Raw genomic sequence first — 25765 nt, 5'->3', positions numbered from 1 at the left:
GTGATTTCAAATGTTCATTACGTCCCCAATTACAGTACTTCACAATACTTAGATCATTACCGGCTATGAAATTTCAACTAAATCCAGCATTTTAACTTTTCCCTGGCCGAGAATACAGTCTCAATACCAAGCCTGTCCCGTTAGATAGCTGAGGTGTCTCACCCCCCTCGCTCGCTTGGCAGTTACAGGAACCACCTGGTTTATTCACAGTTGACTGACTTCTCAAAATGTTCCCTTTAAACTCTGCCGACATAATTAAACAAATACGATATTCTAACCAACAAAATGCACAGATTATGCTTCAAGATGCCCACACTAATTATACGCGTCGCCAATTGATACCGCTATAGATTTCTATGAATTTCTTTCCATTCTCAACATATAAATATTCCTCGGGCTATCATATCCCGGCTTCAATGACAGGACTCTAACCTGATTCGCACATCTCATCTCAACTCATATAAAACACTCCTCGGGCTTCAGTGTCCCGGCTTCAATGACAGGTCCAACCTGATTCACAAAACTAACCTCTGTTTCCCAGCTCCACAATTATCATCGACCAAGAACTGGAATAAAATCCCCACTAGAAATCCCAACATCTAATATCGCACAATGCATTACTCATGAATAACTTCGCATAAATGATATCGTATTTAATAACTTGATTTTTACGAGAAATGACTGAAACATTCTACTAGATCTTTTATTTGTCAGTCAGACACAGTTTAAAATGGGCATTAAAAAGAACGTTTCTCTCCGTGACCAAATTCATCCCCTAGGTTCTCACCCGACAGCGCGCTTCCACTCGATTGAAAATGAGTAACCATGGATTATTATTATTAACGTCAAATTGCAGACAGAAGAATATTACATCGAATGAACATCTTACTTCGACATCACAAAATACAGGCAGTACACTCACACGGATGACGATCTACATTGGACGTGATATCACTTCAGAAACCTTATCAATAACCTTTTACAACATTATACGGCTTTCGCAAGACTTCAAAATTTATCCAAGTGGAAAATAAAACCAATGACTCTTTTAGTCGTACTCTCACATTTACAAAACTTAGTAGGGCGACCACTGCGTCGTATATCCCCATGCAAATACACTTTAAGAAATCACGAGATGAGATATAAGAGGTAGTAAGATGGGAAGTCACCTACCTCATGTCGTCACGCCAGTATTCGTCTTAGGGCTCACCTGTGACCTTGGCATTTTATTTAGCCATCTTTACATTCATGGCTGTACATCTCATTATGTTTCTTCAGGTTTCCTGGAATAAAGCATAAAAAAAAAAGAAATACCCTTCACTTGTTTGCGGAGCGCACACGATGGATTGTAATTATTCCCGCACACGAATTACTTAATCACATTAGAATATTTCAGTACTTTGACCGTCCTATCTGATACACTTATTTCTCTCAAGAAAACTATCTCCCCATGGAGTCAAGACTTAGCCGCAATGGCTAAAATCTGCAGTCGAACTCAGTCTACTTTCGTTGATTTGATTTCGCAGAGCAGCTCAACAATTTCGTCCGCTTTGTATCACAAATGCCGGAGAAGGAAGCTTCGTCATGGCGTCCCTTCATATTTATAGCATTTACCCCCTCTCTTCGGATCTCTCCCTTTGCCGCCAAGAAAATTTCTCTAAATTTTCTGACTTACCTAAACTGTAATTTCAAGAGTTTTGAAAGTGACTACATGCTTGCTACATTTCTGGCGGTAGTGTTCATGGACATTTAAAAATTTTACGGGTTCGATTTGTGAGATGATTGACCTCCTTTGATAGGCACTATATTTTTTTGACTTGGCGTGGTCACGCCGTGTACACGCGCTTTGAAGTAGTTCATAAAAATGACTTGCGATTCTTCCGCCGTCGACACGTGTGGTTGACGTCACATACCCCAGAGCGTGGGACCGAAGGTAATCACCCCCTCGTCACGTGTCAAATCCATGCTATCAAGAATCCAACTTTAAATTATTTTGTTACATTATGCATAATGTTCTTAGGGCACAAAGGTCATGGGTTCAGTATGTATGTATGTGGTACACCTGCTGCATTGGAATGTATCTCTTCTCAGAATCTTCAACCTCACTACACGAGACTGTCCACTTCATTGTAACTCAACTTTTTTTATCAATCTGGGTTCTTGCACTGTTAATAATAATACGTGGCAACTTCAAATGTGGAAGAGCGTTTGATTTCATCTTTCTTCTGGGGGTTAACTGGAGTAACTCGGACTTAAACTCTTGTTCATAATCTTCAGTAGTATAATATACGGGTTCTGCCGCCACCTCCACCTCAGGCTCCCAGTGGCCACCTCCACCTCCACCTCAGCCAGAGGCCTCCCAGTGGCCACCTCCACCTCAGCCAGAGGCCTCCCAGTGGCCACCTCCACCTCCACCTCAGCCAGAGGCCTCCCAGATGCCTCCTCCACCTCCCGCGGGAAATTTGAATTTGTAAACAAAGCCGCGTGCTTTTTGACAGCTCTCATCAACAACAACGCATCGCAAACCTCAGTACTACCATCTTGACGGGCCTAAACCTTAGTGGTACCAACTTAACCTAACTAGCATGAGGTAAACAAAGCCACGTGTTTTTTTGACAGATTTGTAAACAAAGCCACGTGCTTTTTGACAGCTCTCATCAACAACAACGCATCGCAAACCTCAGTACTACCATCTTGACGGGCCTAAACCTTAGTGGTACCAACTTAACCTAACTAGCATGAGGTAAACAAAGCCACGTGTTTTTTTGACAGCCACGTGCTTTTCGACAGATTTGTAAACAAAGCCACGTGCTTTTTGACAGCTGTCATCGACAACAACGCATCGCTAACCCCAGTACTGCCATCTTGACGGGCCTAAACCTCAGCAGTACCAACTTAACCTAACTAGCGCGAGATAAACAAAGCCACGTGCTTTTTGACAGCCACGTGCTTTTTTGACAGCTGCCATCCGCCATCTTTAAACCACAGAGCACTGTGCTGCCCTCTTGCGTCACCTGTCATCGGCAGTGCTGCCATCTTGACGGGCCTAAACCTTAGTGCTACCAACTTAACCTCACTAGCTCGAGATAAACAAATCCACGTGCTTTTTGACAGCCACGTGCTTTTTTGATAGCTGTCATCCACCATCTTTAATCTATAGAGCACAGTGCTGCCCTCTTTAGCTACTTACCTTTGAAATGTGGTGGCGGATAATTTGAAAAGTGCTTTTCGACAAGCAGCCATCTTTAATCCAGAGAGAACAGTGCTGCCCTCTATGTGGTGGCGCCAAATTGAAAAATTCCACGTTCTCTTGTTTGAAAACAAACTCACGTGCTTTTTTGACAGCTGTCATCTGCCATCTTTAATCTATAGAGCACAGTGCTGCCCTCTTTAGTTTGAAACGTGGTGGCGGTAAATTCCACGTGCTCTTGTTTGGAAACAAAGCCATGTGCAGCTGTCATCCGCCATCTTTAATCAACAGAGCACCGTGCTGCTATCATGCGGGCAATTTCATCACCTGTCATCCGCCATCTTTAATCCACAGAACACCGTGCTGCCCTCTTTATGGCTACTACCTTAAGCATGTAGTAGCGGGCAATTTGAAAAGTTCTGTTAGCTATCATCCACCATCTTTAATCAAGAGAGCACCGTGCTGCCATCTTTAGCTAGATACCTTTGAAATGTGGTGGCGACAAATTGAAAAATTCCACGTGCTCTTGTTTGGAAACAAACTCACGTGCTTTTTTGTCAGCTACCATCCGCCATCTTTAATCAAGAGAGCATAGTGCTGCCCTCTTTAGTTTGAAATGTGGTGGCGGCAAATTCCACATGCTCTTGTTTGGTAAACATAGCTACGTGCTTTTTTGACAGCTATCATCCGCCATCTTTGAGCACCGTGCTGCCCTCTTTATCGCAGTAGATGTAAATTCGTCACCTGTCATACGCAGTGCTGCTATCTTTAGCTAGATACCTTTGAAATGTGGTGGTGGATAATTTAAAAAGAAAAATTCTACAGCAGTCCTCTCTCAACGCTAATTGCATAAGATGGCGGCTATACATGACTCCTTAAGGGTGCTTACGCAAGATGGCTGCTATACACAGGTTCTTATGAGACGCCCTTGGGATGCTTGCGCAAGATGGTGGTTATACAAGGCTCCTTATGAGACGCCCTAGTGATGCTTGTGCAAGATGGCGGTTGCTCTTATGAGGCGGCTTAAGGGTCCTTGCACAAGATGGCTAGAGACGCCCTAAGGATACTTGCGCAAGATGGCGGACACAAGATGGCGGCTATACACGTCTCCTTATGAGACGCCTTAAGGGTGCTTGCGCAAGATGGCTGCTGCTCTTAGCTTAGAGACTAACGTGTCGTGCTAGTTCGATTCATTAAATTTAGGGCTTAAATGCAAAATGTTAAATATCTCGAAAGCAGTGCATCGTAGAGCAAAACGGACAAAAAATTTTCCGCCCAATACCTCGGTTCGCAGTACGAGGATCAAGTAAAACATAGTCTAATGATGAGATCAACGGTTCGGTTCCTACTTAGGCCCTTTGGCATTCACTCTGTTTTAGCTTGTATTGAAGTAAGTCTTCGTAACATGATCAGGTCTAGCTATGGTAGAGAGTATAACGTGCCGTGCAGGTTCGATTCATTAAATTTGGGGCTTAAATGCAAAATGTTAAATATCTCGAAAACGGATAAAATTTTTCTACCTGATACCTAGGTTTGCAGTATCAGGAACATGAAAAAAACAGTCTAATGATGAGATCGACGGTTCGATCCTTACTTAGGCCCTTTGGCATTGGCAGCTATCTATTTCTACAAGATGGTGACTATACATAGCTTCTTATGAGACAGCTTAAGAGCGCTTGCACAAGATGGCTGCTACTCTTATGAGACGCCCTAGGGGTGCTTGCGGGAGGTAGCAGCGACAAGACGGTGACTATACACAGCTGCTTATGATACGGCCTAGAGGTGCTCACACAAGATGGTGGCTGCTCTGATGAAGAAAGTTAGCTTTGCGTCGTGCAGGTATCTTTACAGCACTAAACCTCATACCTTTGAAATGTGGTAGCAGGTAATTTGAAAAATTCGACGTGCTTTTTCTTCACAGCAGCTATCTTTAAACAATAGCGGCTATACATAAGCTGTTAAGGCCTCCTCTTATGTCAAGGTATAGCTCTATCGAACAAGTTTAAACCTGCATCGGGATAGCTAGAGTAAGCATGTGCTGCAGTGATGACGTCATTATGCATGTTTAGACTTGCAAATCACTAAAGAAACATAACAAGACTAGAATCGAACACCGCACTCTATGCCGTTAACTTTATCATGTGATCGGAACATTGATTGAAGTGTTTAGAACACTAAATAAGTGATCAAGACTATAATAGAACACTGTACTCGATACAACATGTGTTTAGAACATGTCAGGGGATACCTTTGTTCTAAGAAGATTAGATTACCGCACATTCCTTGGCTAAAGGGCTAATGGGCTAAAGGGCTAATGGGCTAATGGGCTAGGGCGCCTCTCCTCTCTTTATCCGGGCTTGAGACCGGCTCTACAACTAGAGGCGGAGTTAACACCCTAAGGAAGGGAGAATGTTGGGAAATAATCTATACGAATATAGCTACTCGATCGACTATATACTACAGATGGATGACTTAGGTGAGGGTAAGCGCTTACTTAATAATACCAACACGACGTAATTCATGCTCTATTTCAAAAATATCTTCTTTGTACTGTGTGTAACCAGCATCATGATAGGCTCTTAGCAGTTGTAAACGTTTTACCAGTACGTTGGGGTCTTTACAGTAGCTTATATCTACATAGGGTAACAGAGGCTTGTTGTGAACTTTGAGTCTATATGCAGACAGTTGATGTGCAGGAACTTGTTTTGATATAATACGTGCTTCAGCAGTAGCGTTTCTAGGTACAAACATAACTTGTTTCGATAGCGATGAAGCGTTGAAATTTCCTTCTTCTTTACCTTGCATCTCTTCTTGAGATGTTTGCACTTCGACAGAACGTGTAGTAGGCTTAGGAAATGAAGTAAAATCATCAAGCTGTAATGGCAATGAATTTTCTTCTTCTTCTACTTTCCCTTTACTACTGTTTTGATCAACATCATTATCCTTATTATCATAATCATGATCTTGCCTCTCTTTATCTTGAAGTTTGTGCTCAGTAACAGAACTTGCAGCAGGCCTAGACAGCAAGGGAGAATTAAAAATCTCTCGCAGAGGTGTACTTTTTAAACATAAATCAGTGTTCGCTGGAATATGGTTGAGCTCTTTGTATTTCGTTCCCGATGAAGCTACATTACACGCGGCTTCATGACGTTGAGCGTTGTATGCGTTCTTGAACTCTCTTCTACAATGTTTGCATTGAAAAATCATCCTACATGATATCTCATGACGTCTCCTGTGATAGCTTCGGGAAAATGCTTTTCCACACTCTTCACAAATATACCTAGAAATAGGTTTTTCCATGACGGACTTTTATCTTCTGCTAACAGATTCTTCTTTAAATCTACTCGACATTTGTTACTCTCTACTTCGATGATGCGAACAGCTTAGCGATTAATAGTAAACTAACACAAAAGCGTATAACCAAGGTAGCAACAGTAAGGTTTAAGCCCATCAAGATGGCAAGAGTGAGGTTAGCGACGTTCTGCTGTTGGATTTTAAATTCCGCGCTGTAACATGCATAAGGTGGCAGCCTTGAGGTTTACTGCCGTAAAGATGGCAGCAGTGAGGTTAGCGACGCTCTATTGTCCTTCAAAGTGAGGTTAGGGTTCGTCAAGAAGACAGCTGTCAAAAAAGCACGTGGTTATGTTTACCAAACAAGAGCACGTGGTCGTAACGTCACGGTCACGTAGTATGCTGCTTCAGCATGCAATGTTCAATGTCTACACCTACGTAGTAAACACTCTGCTATGTTCACAAAATTTTTACTCACAACTATTTTTTATGCTTTAAGTTCGTGCACATAGGTTATGTTAAGATAGCAGCACACGTACAAGTGATGGTCACGTGCTCTAGTAGAAGATGCATGCATTATCAAAAGGTGATACGTACACGCTTTTAAACCTTGCTATTCTTACTGCTACTATGTTCGCAAGATTTTCAAAGATCACTATTCTTTGTGCTTTAAGTTCGTTCGCATAGGTCATGCTAAAGTAGCAGAGCAAACACATGCGAACGTTGTACATTCTAGCGGAATGTGTTTAGTACGATAGTTGATGCATGCAAAATCGATAGGTGTTGTGTACACGCTTTGAAACTTAACTATTCTTCGTGCTTTAAATCCGTGCACATAGGTTATGCTAAGATAGCAGCACACTCTAGCGGAGAAGTTTAGTACTCTAGTTGATGCATGTATAATCGATAGGCAATGCGTACACGCTTTTAAAACATTGCTATTCTTACTGCTGCTGCTATGTTCACAAGATTTTTATACATCGCTATTCTTTATGCTTTAAGTTCATGCGTATAAGTTATACTAAGTTAGCAGCATACTTATAAGGTTGTTGCACGCTCTAGTGGAAAAGTTTAGTAAGAAAGACGATGCATGCAAAATCGATAGGTGATGTGTACACGCTTTGAACTTGGGTATTTTTTGTGCTTTAACTTCGTGCACATAGGTTATGTTAGAGTCGATGCTTGCAAAATCGATAAGTAATATGTACACGCTTTGAAACATGGCTATTCTTTGTACTTTAAGTTCATGGGTATAGGTTATGCTAAGATAGCAGCGCAATCTAGCGCAAGAAGTTTAGTACGAGACTCGATGAATGCGAAATCGATAGGTGTTGTGTACACGCTTTGAAACATGGCTATTCTTTGTACTTTAAGTTCATGCTAAGATACCTGCACAATCTACCTGAAGAAGTTCAGTACGAGATTCGATACTTGCAAAATCGATAGTTGATGCGTACACGCTTTGAAACATGACTATTCATTGTACTTTAAGGTCATGCGTATAGGTTATGCTAAGATAGCAGCACGATCTAGCGGAAGAAGTTTAGTACGAGAGTCGATGCATGTGAAATCGATAGGTGATGTCTACACGCTTTAAAACATGGCTATTAATACTGCTGCTCTGTTCCTAAGATTTTTAAACATAGCTAATCCTAATGCTGCTCTTAACGACGTAGAGCTAAGGATTGATGAAGTGACCGTGACGTTACGACCACGTGCTCTTGTTTGGTAAACATAACCACGTGCTTTTTTGACAGCTGTCTCCTTGACGAACCCTAACCTCACTTTGAAGGACAATAGAGCGTCGCTAACCTCACTGCTGCCATCTTTACGGCAGTAAACCTCAAGGCTGCCACCTTATGCATGTTACAGCGCGGAATTTAAAATCCAACAGCAGAACGTCGCTAACCTCACTCTTGCCATCTTGATGGGCTTAAACCTTACTGTTGCTACCTTGGTTATACGCTTTTGTGTTAGTTTACTATTAATCGCTAAGCTGTTCGCATCATCGAAGTAGAGAGTAACAAATGTCGAGTAGATTTAAAGAAGAATCTGTTAGCAGAAGATAAAAGTCCGTCATGGAAAAACCTATTTCTAGGTATATTTGTGAAGAGTGTGGAAAAGCATTTTCCCGAAGCTATCACAGGAGACGTCATGAGATATCATGTAGGATGATTTTTCAATGCAAACATTGTAGAAGAGAGTTCAAGAACGCATACAACGCTCAACGTCATGAAGCCGCGTGTAATGTAGCTTCATCGGGAACGAAATACAAAGAGCTCAACCATATTCCAGCGAACACTGATTTATGTTTAAAAAGTACACCTCTGCGAGAGATTTTTAATTCTCCCTTGCTGTCTAGGCCTGCTGCAAGTTCTGTTACTGAGCACAAACTTCAAGATAAAGAGAGGCAAGATCATGATTATGATAATAAGGATAATGATGTTGATCAAAACAGTAGTAAAGGGAAAGTAGAAGAAGAAGAAAATTCATTGCCATTACAGCTTGATGATTTTACTTCATTTCCTAAGCCTACTACACGTTCTGTCGAAGTGCAAACATCTCAAGAAGAGATGCAAGGTAAAGAAGAAGGAAATTTCAACGCTTCATCGCTATCGAAACAAGTTATGTTTGTACCTAGAAACGCTACTGCTGAAGCACGTATTATATCAAAACAAGTCCCTGCACATCAACTGTCTGCATATAGACTCAAAGTTCACAACAAGCCTCTGTTACCCTATGTAGATATAAGCTACTGTAAAGACCCCAACGTACCGGTAAAACGTTTACAACTGCTAAAAGCCTATCATGATGCTGGTTACACACAGTACAAAGAAGATATTTTTGAAATAGAGCATGAATTACGTCGTGTTGGTATTATTAAGTAAGCGCTTACCCTCACCTAAGTCATCCATCTGTAGTATATAGTCGATCGAGTAGCTATATTCGTATAGATTATTTCCCAACATTCTCCCTTCCTTAGGGTGTTAACTCCGCCTCTAGTTGTAGAGCCGGTCTCAAGCCCGGATAAAGAGAGGAGAGGCGCCCTAGCCCATTAGCCCATTAGCCCTTTAGCCCATTAGCCCTTTAGCCAAGGAATGTGCGGTAATCTAATCTTCTTAGAACAAAGGTATCCCCTGACATGTTCTAAACACATGTTGTATCGAGTACAGTGTTCTATTATAGTCTTGATCACTTATTTAGTGTTCTAAACACTTCAATCAATGTTCCGATCACATGATAAAGTTAACGGCATAGAGTGCGGTGTTCGATTCTAGTCTTGTTATGTTTCTTTAGTGATTTGCAAGTCTAAACATGCATAATGACGTCATCACTGCAGCACATGCTTACTCTAGCTATCCCGATGCAGGTTTAAACTTGTTCGATAGAGCTATACCTTGACATAAGAGGAGGCCTTAACAGCTTATGTATAGCCGCTATTGTTTAAAGATAGCTGCTGTGAAGAAAAAGCACGTCGAATTTTTCAAATTACCTGCTACCACATTTCAAAGGTATGAGGTTTAGTGCTGTAAAGATACCTGCACGATGCAAAGCTAACTTTCTTCATCAGAGCAGCCACCATCTTGTGTGAGCACCTCTAGGCCGTATCATAAGCAGCTGTGTATAGTCACCGTCTTGTCGCTGCTACCTCCCGCAAGCACCCCTAGGGCGTCTCATAAGAGTAGCAGCCATCTTGTGCAAGCGCTCTTAAGCTGTCTCATAAGAAGCTATGTATAGTCACCATCTTGTAGAAATAGATAGCTGCCAATGCCAAAGGGCCTAAGTAAGGATCGAACCGTCGATCTCATCATTAGACTATGTTTTTTTCATGTTCCTGATACTGCAAACCTACGTATCAGGTAGAAAAATTTTATCCGTTTTCGAGATATTTAACATTTTGCATTTAAGCCCCAAATTTAATGAATCGAACCTGCACGGCACGTTATACTCTCTACCATAGCTAGACCTGATCATGTTACGAAGACTTACTTCAATACAAGCTAAAACAGAGTGAATGCCAAAGGGCCTAAGTAGGAACCGAACCGTTGATCTCATCATTAGACTATGTTTTACTTGATCCTCGTACTGCGAACCGAGGTATTGGGCGGAAAATTTTTTGTCCGTTTTGCTCTACGATGCACTGCTTTCGAGATATTTAACATTTTGCATTTAAGCCCTAAATTTAATGAATCGAACTAGCACGACACGTTAGTCTCTAAGCTAAGAGCAGCAGCCATCTTGCGCAAGCACCCTTAAGGCGTCTCATAAGGAGACGTGTATAGCCGCCATCTTGTGTCCGCCATCTTGCGCAAGTATCCTTAGGGCGTCTCTAGCCATCTTGTGCAAGGACCCTTAAGCCGCCTCATAAGAGCAACCGCCATCTTGCACAAGCATCACTAGGGCGTCTCATAAGGAGCCTTGTATAACCACCATCTTGCGCAAGCATCCCAAGGGCGTCTCATAAGAACCTGTGTATAGCAGCCATCTTGCGTAAGCACCCTTAAGGAGTCATGTATAGCCGCCATCTTATGCAATTAGCGTTGAGAGAGGACTGCTGTAGAATTTTTCTTTTTAAATTATCCACCACCACATTTCAAAGGTATCTAGCTAAAGATAGCAGCACTGCGTATGACAGGTGACGAATTTACATCTACTGCGATAAAGAGGGCAGCACGGTGCTCAAAGATGGCGGATGATAGCTGTCAAAAAAGCACGTAGCTATGTTTACCAGACAAGAGCATGTGGAATTTGCCGCCACCACATTTCAAACTAAAGAGGGCAGCACTATGCTCTCTTGATTAAAGATGGCGGATGGTAGCTGACAAAAAAGCACGTGAGTTTGTTTCCAAACAAGAGCACGTGGAATTTTTCAATTTGCCGCCACCACATTTCAAAGGTATCTAGCTAAAGATGGCAGCACGGTGCTCTCTTGATTAAAGATGGTGGATGATAGCTAACAGAACTTTTCAAATTGCCCGCTACTACATGCTTAAGGTAGTAGCCATAAAGAGGGCAGCACGGTGTTCTGTGGATTAAAGATGGCGGATGACAGGTGATGAAATTGCCCGCATGATAGCAGCACGGTGCTCTGTTGATTAAAGATGGCGGATGACAGCTGCACATGGCTTTGTTTCCAAACAAGAGCACGTGGAATTTACCGCCACCACGTTTCAAACTAAAGAGGGCAGCACTGTGCTCTATAGATTAAAGATGGCAGATGACAGCTGTCAAAAAAGCACGTGAGTTTGTTTTCAAACAAGAGCACGTGGAATTTTTCAATTTGCCGCCACCACATAGAGGGCAGCACTGTTCTCTCTGGATTAAAGATGGCTGCTTGTCGAAAAGCATTTTTCAAATTATCCGCCACCACATTTCAAAGGTAAGTAGCTAAAGAGGGCAGCACTGTGCTCTATAGATTAAAGATGGTGGATGACAGCTATCAAAAAGCACGTGGCTGTCAAAAAGCACGTGGATTTGTTTATCTCGAGCTAGTGAGGTTAAGTTGGTAGCACTAAGGTTTAGGCCTGTCAAGATGGCAGCACTGCCGATGACAGGTGACGCAAGAGGGCAGCACAGTGCTCTGTGGTTTAAAGATGGCGGATGACAGCTGTCAAAAAAGCACGTGGCTGTCAAAAAGCACGTGGCTTTGTTTACAAATCTGTCGAAAAGCACGTGGCTGTCAAAAAAACACGTGGCTTTGTTTACCTCATGCTAGTTAGGTTAAGTTGGTACCACTAAGGTTTAGGCCCGTCAAGATGGTAGTACTGAGGTTTGCGATGCGTTGTTGTTGATGAGAGCTGTCAAAAAGCACGTGGCTTTGTTTACAAATCTGTCAAAAAAACACGTGGCTTTGTTTACCTCATGCTAGTTAGGTTAAGTTGGTACCACTAAGGTTTAGGCCCGTCAAGATGGTAGTACTGAGGTTTGCGATGCGTTGTTGTTGATGAGAGCTGTCAAAAAGCACGTGGCTTTGTTTACAAATTCAAATTTCCCGCGGGAGGTGGAGGAGGCATCTGGGAGGCCTCTGGCTGAGGTGGAGGTGGAGGTGGCCACTGGGAGGCCTCTGGCTGAGGTGGAGGTGGAGGTGGCCACTGGGAGCCTGAGGTGGAGGTGGCGGCAGAACCCGTATATTATACTACTATCTTCATCTCCAAAATGTTTGGAGCGAACCCATTGCATTATTTGTTGAAAACGAATCACGTCTTTTACAAGCTTGGACCCACCATTTATTTAGGTCTGGGGCTTTAGGGAGTGAATGAAAATGTATGTTTCGTTCCTTTGTGTACTTGCTATGATTTGTTCACGTTTTATCACATAAAATATAAACATACGGGTTACTTTTACACCACAGATATGCTACGGTCATGTACTATTAGCAGAGTCCGGATTTTTAAGCACTGATAGGGTAGAATGCAAACTCGGTGCGACGTAAAGCAGATTGTAACTTCGCCAAATCCACCTAATAATAGTAATAATAATGATAATAATATTTTCTTCACGTTCCACTGACTACTTTTACGGTTTTCGGAGACGCCGAGGTGCCGGAATTTAGTTCCTCAGGAGATTTTTTACGTGCCAGTAAATCTACCGACGCGAGGCGGACGTATTTGAGCACCGAGCCAGGATCGAACCTGCCTCGTTGGGGTCAAAAGGCCAGCGCCTCAACCGTCTGAGCCACTCAGTCTGGCAAAAATCCACCTTAAATAGCGAAAATGGTCCTGATTGCCATGCCATGCTACGTGGTGAAGGAAGAGGTTTCAGTCTTCAATGACTTGAGAATTTATGAAGTAAAATAATGTTTCTTCCTCATCTAATATGGCACGACTTCCTTTAAAGGAGAGATCTTCCTACCGGGAGGTTCCAAGTTCGATCCCCTGAATGTGAGGACTGATTCGAGGTCCACTTCAGCCTACGCGACAACAGTTGATGAGCTCTCTGACGGTCTAATACGATATTCCTTTCAGGAATACTGGTATTTATTGACTCTTGACAGTACAGCTTCCCTGGTTGTTCTGCCTTTTAGTGCGCCGTGCTGTCTCCAAACTACTCTCATACAGTAGCCTCATTTAGCCGCTACTGGAAATAACTTTTCCTCTTCTTATACTATCACTTTCAGTAAATATCCTGTAACGTAATATGGCAATAGACTAACTCCAGACTGCTCTATCGATTGGGAACATAAACTTACACTTTAAACAACTTTTAGTTTGCAATGAGAACCTAAACGAAGTTTTCTATTGACACTGGATGTCGCATGATGTGCCTGACGAGCAGTTCTTGTTTGGGCTGACTCTACCTACATATTACAAAAATCAGACTTAAAATAATTTCAGAAAAAACACACAAAAAGGTGCCTGACGATTTTTAGGTATGAGAACTGGTATATAACTTTCGTTACGTAGTATTAACACCGCTAATAATATAGATATTAGAGAATTACATTTTAGAACAAATCCTAAACTACCATTTCAGCCAGAGTAAAGAAAATTTTTTCTAGTCTAGATTTTAGTGCCTTATTCCCCGACTGTACATGCCGATTTTCATTAAATTCTGTTTATCCATTTTCTCGTGATGCACACACACACACGCGCGCGCGCACATACATACAGACAGACAGACATGACGGAAAATTAAAAATTGCATTTCATTCTTACCGTGTACACGACCGGTACAGAAAAGCCATTCTTTTTTCGTTCTGAGCTATGTACAGACAAAACTCTTATTTTGTATACCGGGAAATAGATTCGCCGCTAGTAAACTTATCATAATGGACATGAGATTTGGAACAGTTCTTTAGTTCTGGATGGATCTTGATTTGTATCCCATGAAATAGTTTGATAGTTATTGAATGAATGAACATTTGCTGTTATTGGTCAGTAGAGTAGGGGTAAACAGCACCGTAGTACGCGAAAATTTTGACGTTTTAGTAATTCCTTGCTTTGCAGACTACAATCACAGGTTCGTCTTGTCTTTAAATTATGCCAGTCGCTTGAAACTGACGACTTATAACTAATGTTGTAGGTTTTATGTCTCACTAGTTACTTTCACAGTTTACAGAGACGCCGTGGTCCCAGAATTTTGTCGCGCAGATTTTTTTGAATTGGCCTTAAATCGCACCGACACAGATAAGTCTTTGCGGCGACGATGTGATAGGAAAGGTCTAGGAATGGGAAGGAAGCGGCCGTGGCCTTAATTAAGGTACAGCCCTAGCATTTGCCTGGTGTGAAAATGGGAAACCACGGAAAACTATCTTCAGGGCTGCCGACAGTGGGGCTGAAACCCACTATCTCCCGGATGCAAGCTCACATCTGCGTGCCCCTAACCGCACGGCCAACTACGCAGAAAATTCGTTACGTGACTGTAACACTATTGACAAGCAAGGTTAGACTCACAAGAGGCTGTGATATTTTAGCACCTTTAAATACCACCGGACTGACGCGGTATCAAAAACCCTGCCCTCTCCTTGACCGCAGAAAGCCAGTGCTCTACCGTCTGAGCAACTCCGCCCGGTTGATGACTTGTAATTTTGTTAACTCCTTGACGCCGACCTCCATACGTCGTATAGACCTTCTTTTCTTCTCATGCTGCAGACCTCCGTGCGTGGTATAGGCTGCTAAATTGCTAACTTCATTTTGTTCCAGCCTGTAAAGCTTTAAAGTTGTCGAAATTCAAATGGTATATCTTTAAAACTGAAGCTTTCTGTCTTCTATCCAGTTGCCTTGTTCTATCTGTGAATCCGCACAAGCCAGTGATTCGTTTTTTCTTTCTATACGCTGCGTGCGCGACACTCCAGCGGGCATAGGATGAGCTAAATGTGGACGTGCCGCTTCATGTAGTTAAATGGAATCGTAAATGTAGGTAGGGTGTAAGAAAATGCAAAAAGAAAAAGGAAGGGGAAGTTCCGTATTGTGTTGTGTTGTGTTCCAATAGGTACAGAAATACTACTTATGTGATATTCTGTTATTTTACTAAGAGGATAACTGAGGCAGAAACGCGACGAAAATAGGTTCAAGCAGTAAATCGTGAAAAGCACGTATTGTCTTTTTTCACTCATTGACAGAAATTACAGATCTACACAAAAATATATTTCCTTCTTTCTGTTAGCCGCCTGTTGCCATTTCTTAATGGATGCAGTATTTTTGTATCAGTCTCTTGGCAGAGGCGAGAGCAGAGTGTAGCTTCCACCGAAGTCCCAGTCTCATCCATGGCTGTGACAATATGGAAGTTGCTGGGGGTATGGGTGATGCTGAGTAATGTCATTTGGAGCACAAGCAGTGTCTAAGTGTTGTGAAATGTGTTGCTCATAGGATCAGTCGTGCTGCATTAGCACCTTCTGCTCCAGTGAGGAAAGTAATGGCAAATTACCTCACTCGTCATCTTGCCTAGTATGCCTCATATTGTCTCTGCCATTGGTTTTTGCGGTTTCCCTATAACTGCATAGCCTTTGGTGTTGCTATTTGAGGATCCAACCAGCCTCTGGGCTGATGACCTAACTGACAGATTAGCCCAGATAGTTCATGTGGGGAACTATCACTACACTCAAGAATTTCCAGTGCACATTTCATTGGTAATATGCGGTCTGGCCGTCCTGAACATCCTGCATATGTCCCTACGACTTTTCCGAAAGAATATATTAAAATGAATATTTCAAATGTCTTGGCTGCCGAGAGTTTCAAAAGCACGTTAAAAATAACAGGAAGAAAAGTAAGAGACGAGAATGAGATACTAGGTGTAGATGGTAACATTAGGAGTAAATTCGTGGATATATTTACGAAACTGACATAAGTAAGAGTATGACACAAAAGTTTGTTTTACCCCTGTGGGTGGAGGACGCAGACGAAGAATACACCCATGGTATCCCCTGCCTGTCGTAAGAGGCGACTCAAAGGAGCGACCGAGGGAAGATTGCATTACAACCATGAAACTACTTGTGATTAGTACCATCACGCGGGGAACACCGTGGGTCGCCATTACTTGCGGGTAGTACCACTATGTTAGGTACACAATAAGTTTGTGATTCGTAGTAGCAGAGAGTGGTTCACTGTGCGTTTCTAGTACCCGTGCTTAATACCATTGTGAGAAACACCACGGGTCTGGGCGTTGCCTGTGATTAGTACCACAATATGAGCGGCACCGTGGTTCTGCTTTGGTTGTGATTAGTACCCACTATATGAGGTACACCACGGGAATACCGGCCCCCGTGATTAGTACACGTAGGTGAGGAACACCATGGGTTTGCGTTGCTTATGAGTGGTGCCATTATGTGAGAAACACCATAGGTCTGCGTCACCTGTGCGACGTACAATACTTATGAGTAGTACCATAATGTGTGGAACGCCGTCAGTCTACGCTACATTTGATTAGTACCATAACATGACAAATACCCTGGTTCTTCTTGCGATAAGTACCATTATGAGGGGCCGTTGACCTGGATTTTGGATCCCTTTAGACAACAAGCATCCTCGATTCAGCAGGATTGTGCTTTAGAAGCAGTCCCTTGATCAGTAATACTATTGTTTTTGATAGTTTCTGGGTCGGATCCACTGATTGTTTTAAATTCATATCCATCCATTCATTCTTCATCACATTACTTTATTCTGGTCAGTGGTTGATTCTTAACTTTCAAATTGTCATTACATTTCGTACCATTAGGGGCCGATGACGTAGATGTTAGGCCCCTTTAAACAACAAGCATCATCATCATCATCATCATCTTCATCATAATCAAAAGTTTGTTTATACCTGCACGGCTGACGGTAATGAGATTGCTACTCAAGCATGTATTCCCGTCAGCTTTGGTCTAGGTAAGGGTATTGTATAAAAAGATGATGATGGTAAATTAATTGAATCAATAGGCTTTGAAGGTTACTCGTCCAATAAAGAAGATTCTGAGCGCAGAGACTTGACTGATGTAAATCCAGAGGTTTTCAATTTACTTTTAAATAAGTTGCCCGATCAGAAGGAATAAATGTTACTAAAGCAAATCTCTTACTTTTTTCTTTTTGAGATGAGTACTGGTTTTTCTTATTCAGCATTGAGAGTTTTGTTTGCTATTCATTGTAGTACAGTATCTAGAATTTTTACGGCGACAGTTATGACTCTTGCAGCGACTATGGCGAACTTAGTTTCCTGGCGTAGTACAGAAAGTGTCAATGAAACCATGCCCTCAGCATTTCGAAATAGATATCCCCATTGCAGAGTAATAATAGACTGCACAGAAATAAGAGTTGAACAACCAAGCATAATTTGGCCATAGAATATATCTGTACTCGCATTACAAGTGATGTTTCAGAGAGACATTTCTCATAGGAGTCACACAAAATAGTATGATCAGTTTTAAATCTAAGTGCTACGGTGGAAGGGCCAGTGACACATTTATTACTGCTAATGATCATCGTTTGAAGTTGGTGATAGAGGTAATGGCTGACAGAGGGTTCCTTGGAATAAAAATAAGATTGGAAGGTCGCGACATACCTGTCGTAACGCCACCCTTTTTACATGATGGGAGACTGACTGTTGAGGAAATAGACAAAAGTTAGTATTGCTATAATTCACAAGTGCTGTGTGTTAACTAATCTTCAAAAACCAATAATTAAAGAATAACGCTATTTACTTAAGGATGCTGCCTGCTGTCATTTCTTGATGGATGCAGTACTTTTGCATCCATCTCTTGGCACAGGCCAGAGCAAAGTGTAGCTTCCACTGAAGTTCCGGTCTCATCAATGGCTGTGACAATATGGAAGCTGCTGGGGTATGGGTGGTGCTGAGTAATGGCATGCAGAGTACAACCAGTGCGTCTGAGTGTTATGAAAGGTGTTGCTCATAGAATCAGTTGTGCTGCAATAGCACTGCCTGCCCAGTGAGGAAAGCAATGGCAAACTACCTCACTCCTCGTCTTGCCTAGTACGCCTCATTTTGGTACTGCCATTGGTTTTTGCGGTTTTCATATAACTGCATAGCCTTTGATGGTGGAAATTTCCGTTTGTGTTCTGAAAGAAAATGAACGCGAATCCATTTATATTCTTTTGTATACTTCAATGGTAAAAATAAAGGTTTAGTTAGTAATATACCTGTGTGTGAGGTTGAGCATGGCATACGTTCAAAAGGATGTCCCCCTAAATTTTTTGAACTGTGTGTAAGGAATGATCTTCATTGGGGTATTCATACCAACGAGGTTGTTAATTTATAGATCTCTTCACATGGTTATGAGAATATTTAGGGGTCGTAGTAAGGTTGTAAAGGAGAGGGCGTATAAGTCTCTGCTAAGACTGAAGTTAGAGTATGGCTCCAATGTATGGGATCCGCACCAGGATTACTTAATACGAGAACTGGAAAGGATCCAGAGGAAAGCAGCATGATTTGTTTTTCGACAAAGAGTGGTGTTAAAAATGTTGAAAACTTTGGGCTAGGAAGACTTGGGAGTAAGGAGACGAGATGCTTGACATTGTGGTATGTTTTGAGCTGTCAGTGGAGAGATGGCGTAGAATAACATTAGTACCGAATAAGCTTGGGCGAAGCTTTTAAATGTAGGAAAGATCGTGATATGAAGATAAAGTTGTAATTCAAGAGGACGAATTGGGGAAAACAGGCTTATTTATTTATAGGAAGAGGAGTAAGGAATTGGAATATATTATCAGATTTCCTAGTTCTTTGAAAACGTTTAAGAGAAAGCTAGGTAATCAGTTGATAGGGACTGCTACCTGGGCGATAGCCCTAAATGCAGATTATTGATGATTGACTGATTGAAAATGACTTAGGAGTGTTGTTTGACGGTAAATTGTTATTTGTCCCCCATATACAAAAGATAACCTTATAAGCAATGTCACTTCTCGGTTTGTTTTGTAGATTTACTGACATCCTACCGATTATTGAATTCGCGTCTCCCATTTGACCTACCTCTTCACTCACTAATCTGAATCACATTGACCGCGTGCAGTCATTCTTCTGTGCCATTGTTTGAGCCAGAGTATCTGATTGTCGAAACTCGGAGCAGTAATCAGATACTGGATAAGTTAAACGTTCGCCCGTTATCTAGTCGCAGGAAAGTACCCGACCTTAGATTCCTATATAATCTGTTAACGCTGTTAACGGTGTATTTTGTTCTCCCGAATCTGCATCCTTCTTTTCCTTACATGTTCAAACTCGCAAAACCAAGATTAATCCGCCCCTTCATATTCCGTATTCCCGCCTCTCTCTAGTACAAAGAACTTAATTTATCCGCATACCAACCCTCCTTAACTCTTATCTTCTGACAGGAACTTGGACGTTTTTTTCTTCGTATACCTCCTTTACCGTTCTTCCTTAACCTAGTTCATTTTCTTCATATTAACCTTTTCTCATTTCATTGCTGTCCCCTCTTTTGTAATTACATAATGTGAAATTTATTTTTCACTGTACTGTACTGTTACTTATGTGTTATATCTGGATTTATTTTACTGTGTCTAGTTAGAAGTTCTTGTCTTCGTTTTACGTTCAATATTTAATTTTCCTCGTTTCTTTTGCCTTTGTTTTGTTAACTGTTGTGTCTCTACAGTTATTTTGTTAGTTTTTAATTTTTTCTCTATTTTTATCATTAATGTTTTTCCTCATTGTTCTTCCACTTATTTTTTGATTGCATTGTGCTTACTCCATTGTAAATATATTTTTCATTACGGAACTCTGTAATTCGGCTTCTCGCTGTTTTGGTTTCCCAAATAAATAAATGAATTGTAATTACTTACTACGCTGTTAATTCGAGATACGATATAGCGTTGCGTTGAAACATGGCACGGCGCACTTTGGATGACAGTTAAGAAGTAATGTAAGTTTGAATAAATGAGACTACATACATACATACATACATACATACATACATACATACATACATACATACATTATCATTATAGACTGTTATGCCTTTCAGCGTTCAGTCTGCAAGCCTCTGAGAATTTACTAAACGTCGCCACAATCCTCGATTTGCAACTAGTGTTGTGGCCTCATTTAGTTCTATACCTCTTATCTTTAAATCGTTAGAAACCGAGTCTAACCATCGTCGTCTTGGTCTACCTCTACTTCTCTTACCCTCCATAGCAGAGTCCATTATTCTCCTAGGTAACCTATCCTCATCCATTCGCCCCACATGACCCCACCACCGAAGCCGGTTTATGCGCACAGCTTCATCCATCGAGTTCATTCCTAAATTAGCCTTTATCTCCTCATTCCGAGTACCCTCCTGCCATTGTTCCCACCTGTTTGTACCAGCAATCATTCTTGCTACTTTCATGTCTGTTACTTCTAACTTACGAATAAGATATCCTGAGTCCACCCAGCTTTCGCTCCCGTAAAGCAAAGTTGGTCTGAGAACAGACCGATGTAAAGATAGTTTCGTCTGGGAGCTGACTTCCTTCTTACAGAATACAGTCGATCGCAGCTGCGAGCTCACTGCATTAGCTTTACGGCACCTTGATTCAATCTCACTTACTATATTACCATCCTGGGAGAACACACAACCTAAATACTTGAAATTATCGACCTGTTCCAGCTTTGTATCACCAATCTGACATTCAATTCTGTTGAATTTCTTACCTACAGACATCAATTTAGTCTTCGAGAGGCTAATTTTCATACCATACTCATTGCACCTATTTTCAAGTTCCACGATATTAGACTGTAGGCTTTCGGCACAATCTGCCATTAAGACCAAGTCGTCAGCATAGGCCAGACTGCTTACTACATTTCCACCTAATTGAATCCCTCCCTGCCATTTTATACCTTTCAGCAGATGATCCATATAAACTACAACAGCAAAGGTGAAGGATTACAGCCTTGTCTAACCCCTGTAAGTACCCTGAGCCAAGAACTCATTCTGCCATCAATTCTCACTGAAGCCCAATTGTCAACATAAATGCCTTTGATTGCTTTTAATAATCTGCCTTTAATTCCATAGTCCCCCAGTATGGCGAACATCTTTTCCCTCGGTACCCTGTCATATGCTTTCTCTAGATCTACGAAACATAAACACAACTGCCTATTCCTCTCGTAGCATTTTTCAATTAACTGGCGCATACTGAAAATCTGATCCTGACAGCCTCTCTGTGGTCTGAAACCACACTGGTTTTCATCCAACTTCCTTTCAACGACTGATCGCACCCTCCCTTCCAAGATGCCAGTGAATACTTTGCCTGGTATACTAATCAGTGAGATACCTCGATAGTTGTTGCAATCCTTCCTGTTCCCTTGCTTATAGATAGGGGCAATTACTGCTTTTGCCCAATCTGAAGGTACCTTACCAACACTCCACGCTAATTTTACTACTCTATGAAGCCATTTCATCCCTGCCTTCCCACTATACTTCACCATTTCAGGTCTAATTTCATCTATTCCTGCTGCCTTATGACAATGGAGTTTCTTTACCATCCTTTCCACTTCCTCAAGCATAATTTCACCAACATCATTTTCCTCCTCCCCTTGAGCTTCGCTGTTCACAACACCACCAGGATAATTTCCTTTTACATTGAGAAGATGTTCAAAATATTCCCTCCACCTCTCCAGTGATTCCCTGGGATCTATTATGAGTTCACCTGAATTACTGAAAACACTGTTCATTTCCTTTTTCCCTCCCTTCCTAAGATTCTTTATTATTGTCCAGAAAGGTTTCTCTGCTGCTTGACCTAGCCTTTCCAGGTTGTTACCAAAATCTTCCCATGACTTCTTTTTGGATTCAACAATTATTTGTTTCGCTCTGTTTCTTTCATCTACATACAACTCCCTATCTGCCTCAGCCCTTGTTTGGAGCCATTTCTTATAAGCCTTCTTTTTACGTTTACAAGCTGCTCTCACTTCATCATTCCACCAAGATGTTCGCCTTTTCCCATCTTTACACACAGTTGTTCCAAGGCATTCCCTGGCTGTTTCTACTACAGCATCCCTGTATGCCACCCATTCACTTTCTATATCCTGAACCTGCTTAATGTCTACTGTTCGAAACTTGACTACAGTAACCCACAAACATGAACCTTTAATATCAGGAATATAACATCATAAAAATGAGAGCACATGGCTCCTGAGACTAAATAACGGAGGCGCATTGCATTGTGCAAATACAAGGACGTCACTTTAATTTCTTATAAACTACACAAGGTCTATTCTCCATTAATAGACTATAAGGTAATATAGGCCCATATAAAGGGTCAATAAATGTAAAATACATTATTTTTTGAGATTCTACTGTAAATGGTTGAAAATAATCAGAGCTAAACTGTCCTAAAAGTGAATGTTTAATTAGATTGCTGCATTTTCTTAGTGCTCTCACCTGATTCACCACCATCCGCTGGGTAAAGCGGCACTCAAATGTTCCGTGTCGCTGAGGGGTTAACTAGGCTTACATCTTGCTTTCGGTTAAATGCCGACGGTAACTCACTCGAGCTACTCGCTAATTACAGTACTTTGGGAATTTAATGTGGTAGGAATATGTCTCTTTATAAAGGCAACTGTTCAAGTATTGTATCGTTTGAATGTAATAATATAAACTGCGCATGATCATTTGTTAATTTGTAAAGCGGCGACGCAGTAATGCCATTTCTTGGGCATCTGTGCTGCCCCGTAGCGGAGTGTAGTTTTGCCGAGCAGAGTCGAGTCGAGTCGAGTCTATGCACGGGGAAGTGCTTTCACGTGTGTTATAGATATATGGTGGTGTTTTTGATAGAATGAAACAGCGGCATTAGTGTTTTTCCTTTGTTTGTTGTCTAGCGTGTGTTTTTAACATGCATGCAAGTGAAGATTATGCATCGTCCGTTTATTAACTTGTGAAGTAAACATATGTGCCATCGTTGCATGTATTTTATCGCTAAAACAAAAGTGGGCGTTGGTGGTGTGTTCTAACAACTTGCAGAAACAGCGACAGCGGTGGTGCTAGTGTGGTTTGGATGGTGCAATGGTTCACAGTGAGGCCGGCCCTGGGGCAAGGGCCATGTTTTATCGAGATACAGCAGGCAGTACAACAGCTCTTGGTTTACCGAAAAGTCCAAGTTTTCACAGTGGACTTGATTTAGTAGCAGCTGCTGTTGATCCTGGCAATCAGCTGGGGATCGATCCTATAGGTCCCAGTTGTATATCGAAAGACGATTGTGACAGCGGGGGGATGCTTATCTACAGCCACTCTAGTCTTCCCAGACAGTTGCCTTCCTTACTGGGTAAGAACGCTTTCCTGGGAAGAATAGTTCAATTTCTGAGGTAACGGTAATTGAGAAGTGACCAAAAAATAAAAATGTAGAGTTGAAATGGTTTCAGAAATCTCCCCCTACTGTTGTTTCATTAAGCAATTCATTTTTCCCTTCGGAGTTGAACTTACTAGTGGATTCGTTTGCCAGATCAATGATACCGCGCTGGCAGGCAACGCGAGTGACGTCAACACTAATCGATTGTGATAGGCTCGTCTGTTCTTGTGCATGTATGCCATTTCCCATGTGCAGGGAGTCTGTGTATGATAGCTATTCAGAAGTTAGAATTCTAAATCGACTGCTTCTCTTGTCGAATAAGGTCTAAATAATCAATTAAGACGCCATTATTAGTTCAAATATGACTCTTGCAGATTCATGCGTCCTATCATAGTAGTAATATTTTAGCGAATATGACAGAAGCCTAATGATAATTTCGTGATTGCTTATTCTAATTAATGCTACCACATGTGAATGTAATCTTCCTGGGTTGGATTTCGAATATCGCTGGCTGTCCATATTCCATGGGTTAAGCCAATATCTATTTAGTCGGTAATAATAATATTGTCTAATAATGGGAATGTTTCGTTAAATAATTTGATTCGAAGACATTCATGTATTTTTCTTACAATTGTTTCATCATACTTGTCGCTTTAATATGATATTGTGTCGCTATTCTGGGTCAGGTCTTTTAGCAAGCTGTATCGTTCAGTTGGAGGTGCGGCATTGGGCAACTTATTTTTCAGAGGATATTGCACATTAATATACCAACCTAAACCATAATAAGAGCTACAGTCCAAAAAAAAAAAAAAAAAAAAAAAAAAAAAAAAAAAAAAAAAAAAACACGTCCATCGACATAGCTTTTTCAAATGTCAATATATCAATCAAATTTTGACTCTTATGATATTTGATTTACGTCGCACCTACACAAATACGTCTTATGGCGACGATGGGACAGGAAAGGCCTAGGAATGGCAAGAAAGGGGCCTTAATTAAAGCATTTGCCTGGTGTGAAAGTAGGGAACCACGGAAAACCATCTTCAGGGCTGCCGACAGTGGGGTTCGAACCCACTATCTCCCGGATGCGAGCTCACAGCTGCGCGCCCCTATCCGCACGGCCAACTAGCCCGGCTTGACTCCTATGTATGCGTGCATACACCATTCTAGAATCAACCTAGAGTGACTCACATAATTATTCGGACACTTAATTATAGCCTTTGGGATACACTGGCGCTATGTTTCAGAGAAAATATTGTGCACGCAAACAAGTCCCTGGCGGAACCCAGTTTGACAGATTTAACGCGGCGTTGAAATGTGTACGGTACTTCTAGAAAACAGGAGAGAACCAATGACCCTGGAACCTCAGAACTCAGTTAACGTGCTTCAACAAAATTATTCGGACACAAGTCAGTTGCCATTCAGAGGTCGTATGTAGAAGAGTCATGGATAGTATGAACGTAAACATTCAGTGAGTGTACAACTTAAGAGAAAATGGGCCGCAGAGGAAGAGAGAGCACAATAGAACAGCGGCAGCTAGTAATTTTTTGCCATGCTAAAGGTAAAAAAGTTGTCGTCAAATTGCTGAAATGTTACAAATGAAGAAAAGTACAGTCCCTGATATTATCACAAGATTCCGGGAGGAAGATAGGATTGAACATTACCGCATACGGGACGTTCAAGAATTTTTTCTGTGTGAGAAGAGTGTTAGGCCTATATTATCAGAAAAACAAAAAAGGAACTCAAGTTTAGTGCTCCAAAACTCGTTACGGACATTGCCGCAGACACCGAAAAGAAAGTGCATCCCGAAACAATACGGTGATTGCATATAAGAGGTAACTATTACAGCCGTATTGCAAGAAAGAAGCCTTTCATAAATCAAATAAATCGAAGAAAGATAATGCTCTTTATTAGAGAAGACAATGAATGGTGGAATGACGTCATATTTGCTGATGAGAATAAAATTAACATATTTCAGTCTGTTGGAAGGATAACAGTTTGGCGACGTCCTAATACTGAGCTTCAAGAGAAAAATCTGAAAGCAACTGTGAAGGATGGCGGTGGACATGTAGGCCTAATAGTGTGGTGGTGC

At 41.5% G+C, this 25765-nt stretch overlaps 1 protein-coding gene across 4 annotated transcripts in view; it reads left to right on the top strand.

Moving 5' to 3' along the window:
- The window catches only part of LOC136863938 (serine/threonine-protein phosphatase 2A 56 kDa regulatory subunit delta isoform), a 766800-nt gene that overhangs the window by 229914 nt on the left and 511121 nt on the right, over positions 1–25765 (top strand). Inside the window, exon 1 of one of the 4 annotated variants that reach the window (XM_067140385.2) lies at positions 23098–23652. The exons of the other annotated variants lie outside the window; for them this stretch is intronic. Within the exon in view, the coding sequence (XP_066996486.1) occupies positions 23394–23652 (259 nt within the window). The 5' untranslated portion in view covers positions 23098–23393. Of the gene's footprint in view, positions 1–23097; positions 23653–25765 lie in introns of those variants that run through there. 4 annotated transcript variants of the gene reach the window in all.

The sequence above is a fragment of the Anabrus simplex genome, chromosome 2 (assembly GCF_040414725.1).
Source record: "Anabrus simplex isolate iqAnaSimp1 chromosome 2, ASM4041472v1, whole genome shotgun sequence".
NCBI classification, from domain to species: Eukaryota; Metazoa; Arthropoda; class Insecta; order Orthoptera; family Tettigoniidae; genus Anabrus; species Anabrus simplex.
Note: the sequence above shows the minus strand (reverse complement) of the source record. Positions and strands in the feature narration are given on the sequence as shown.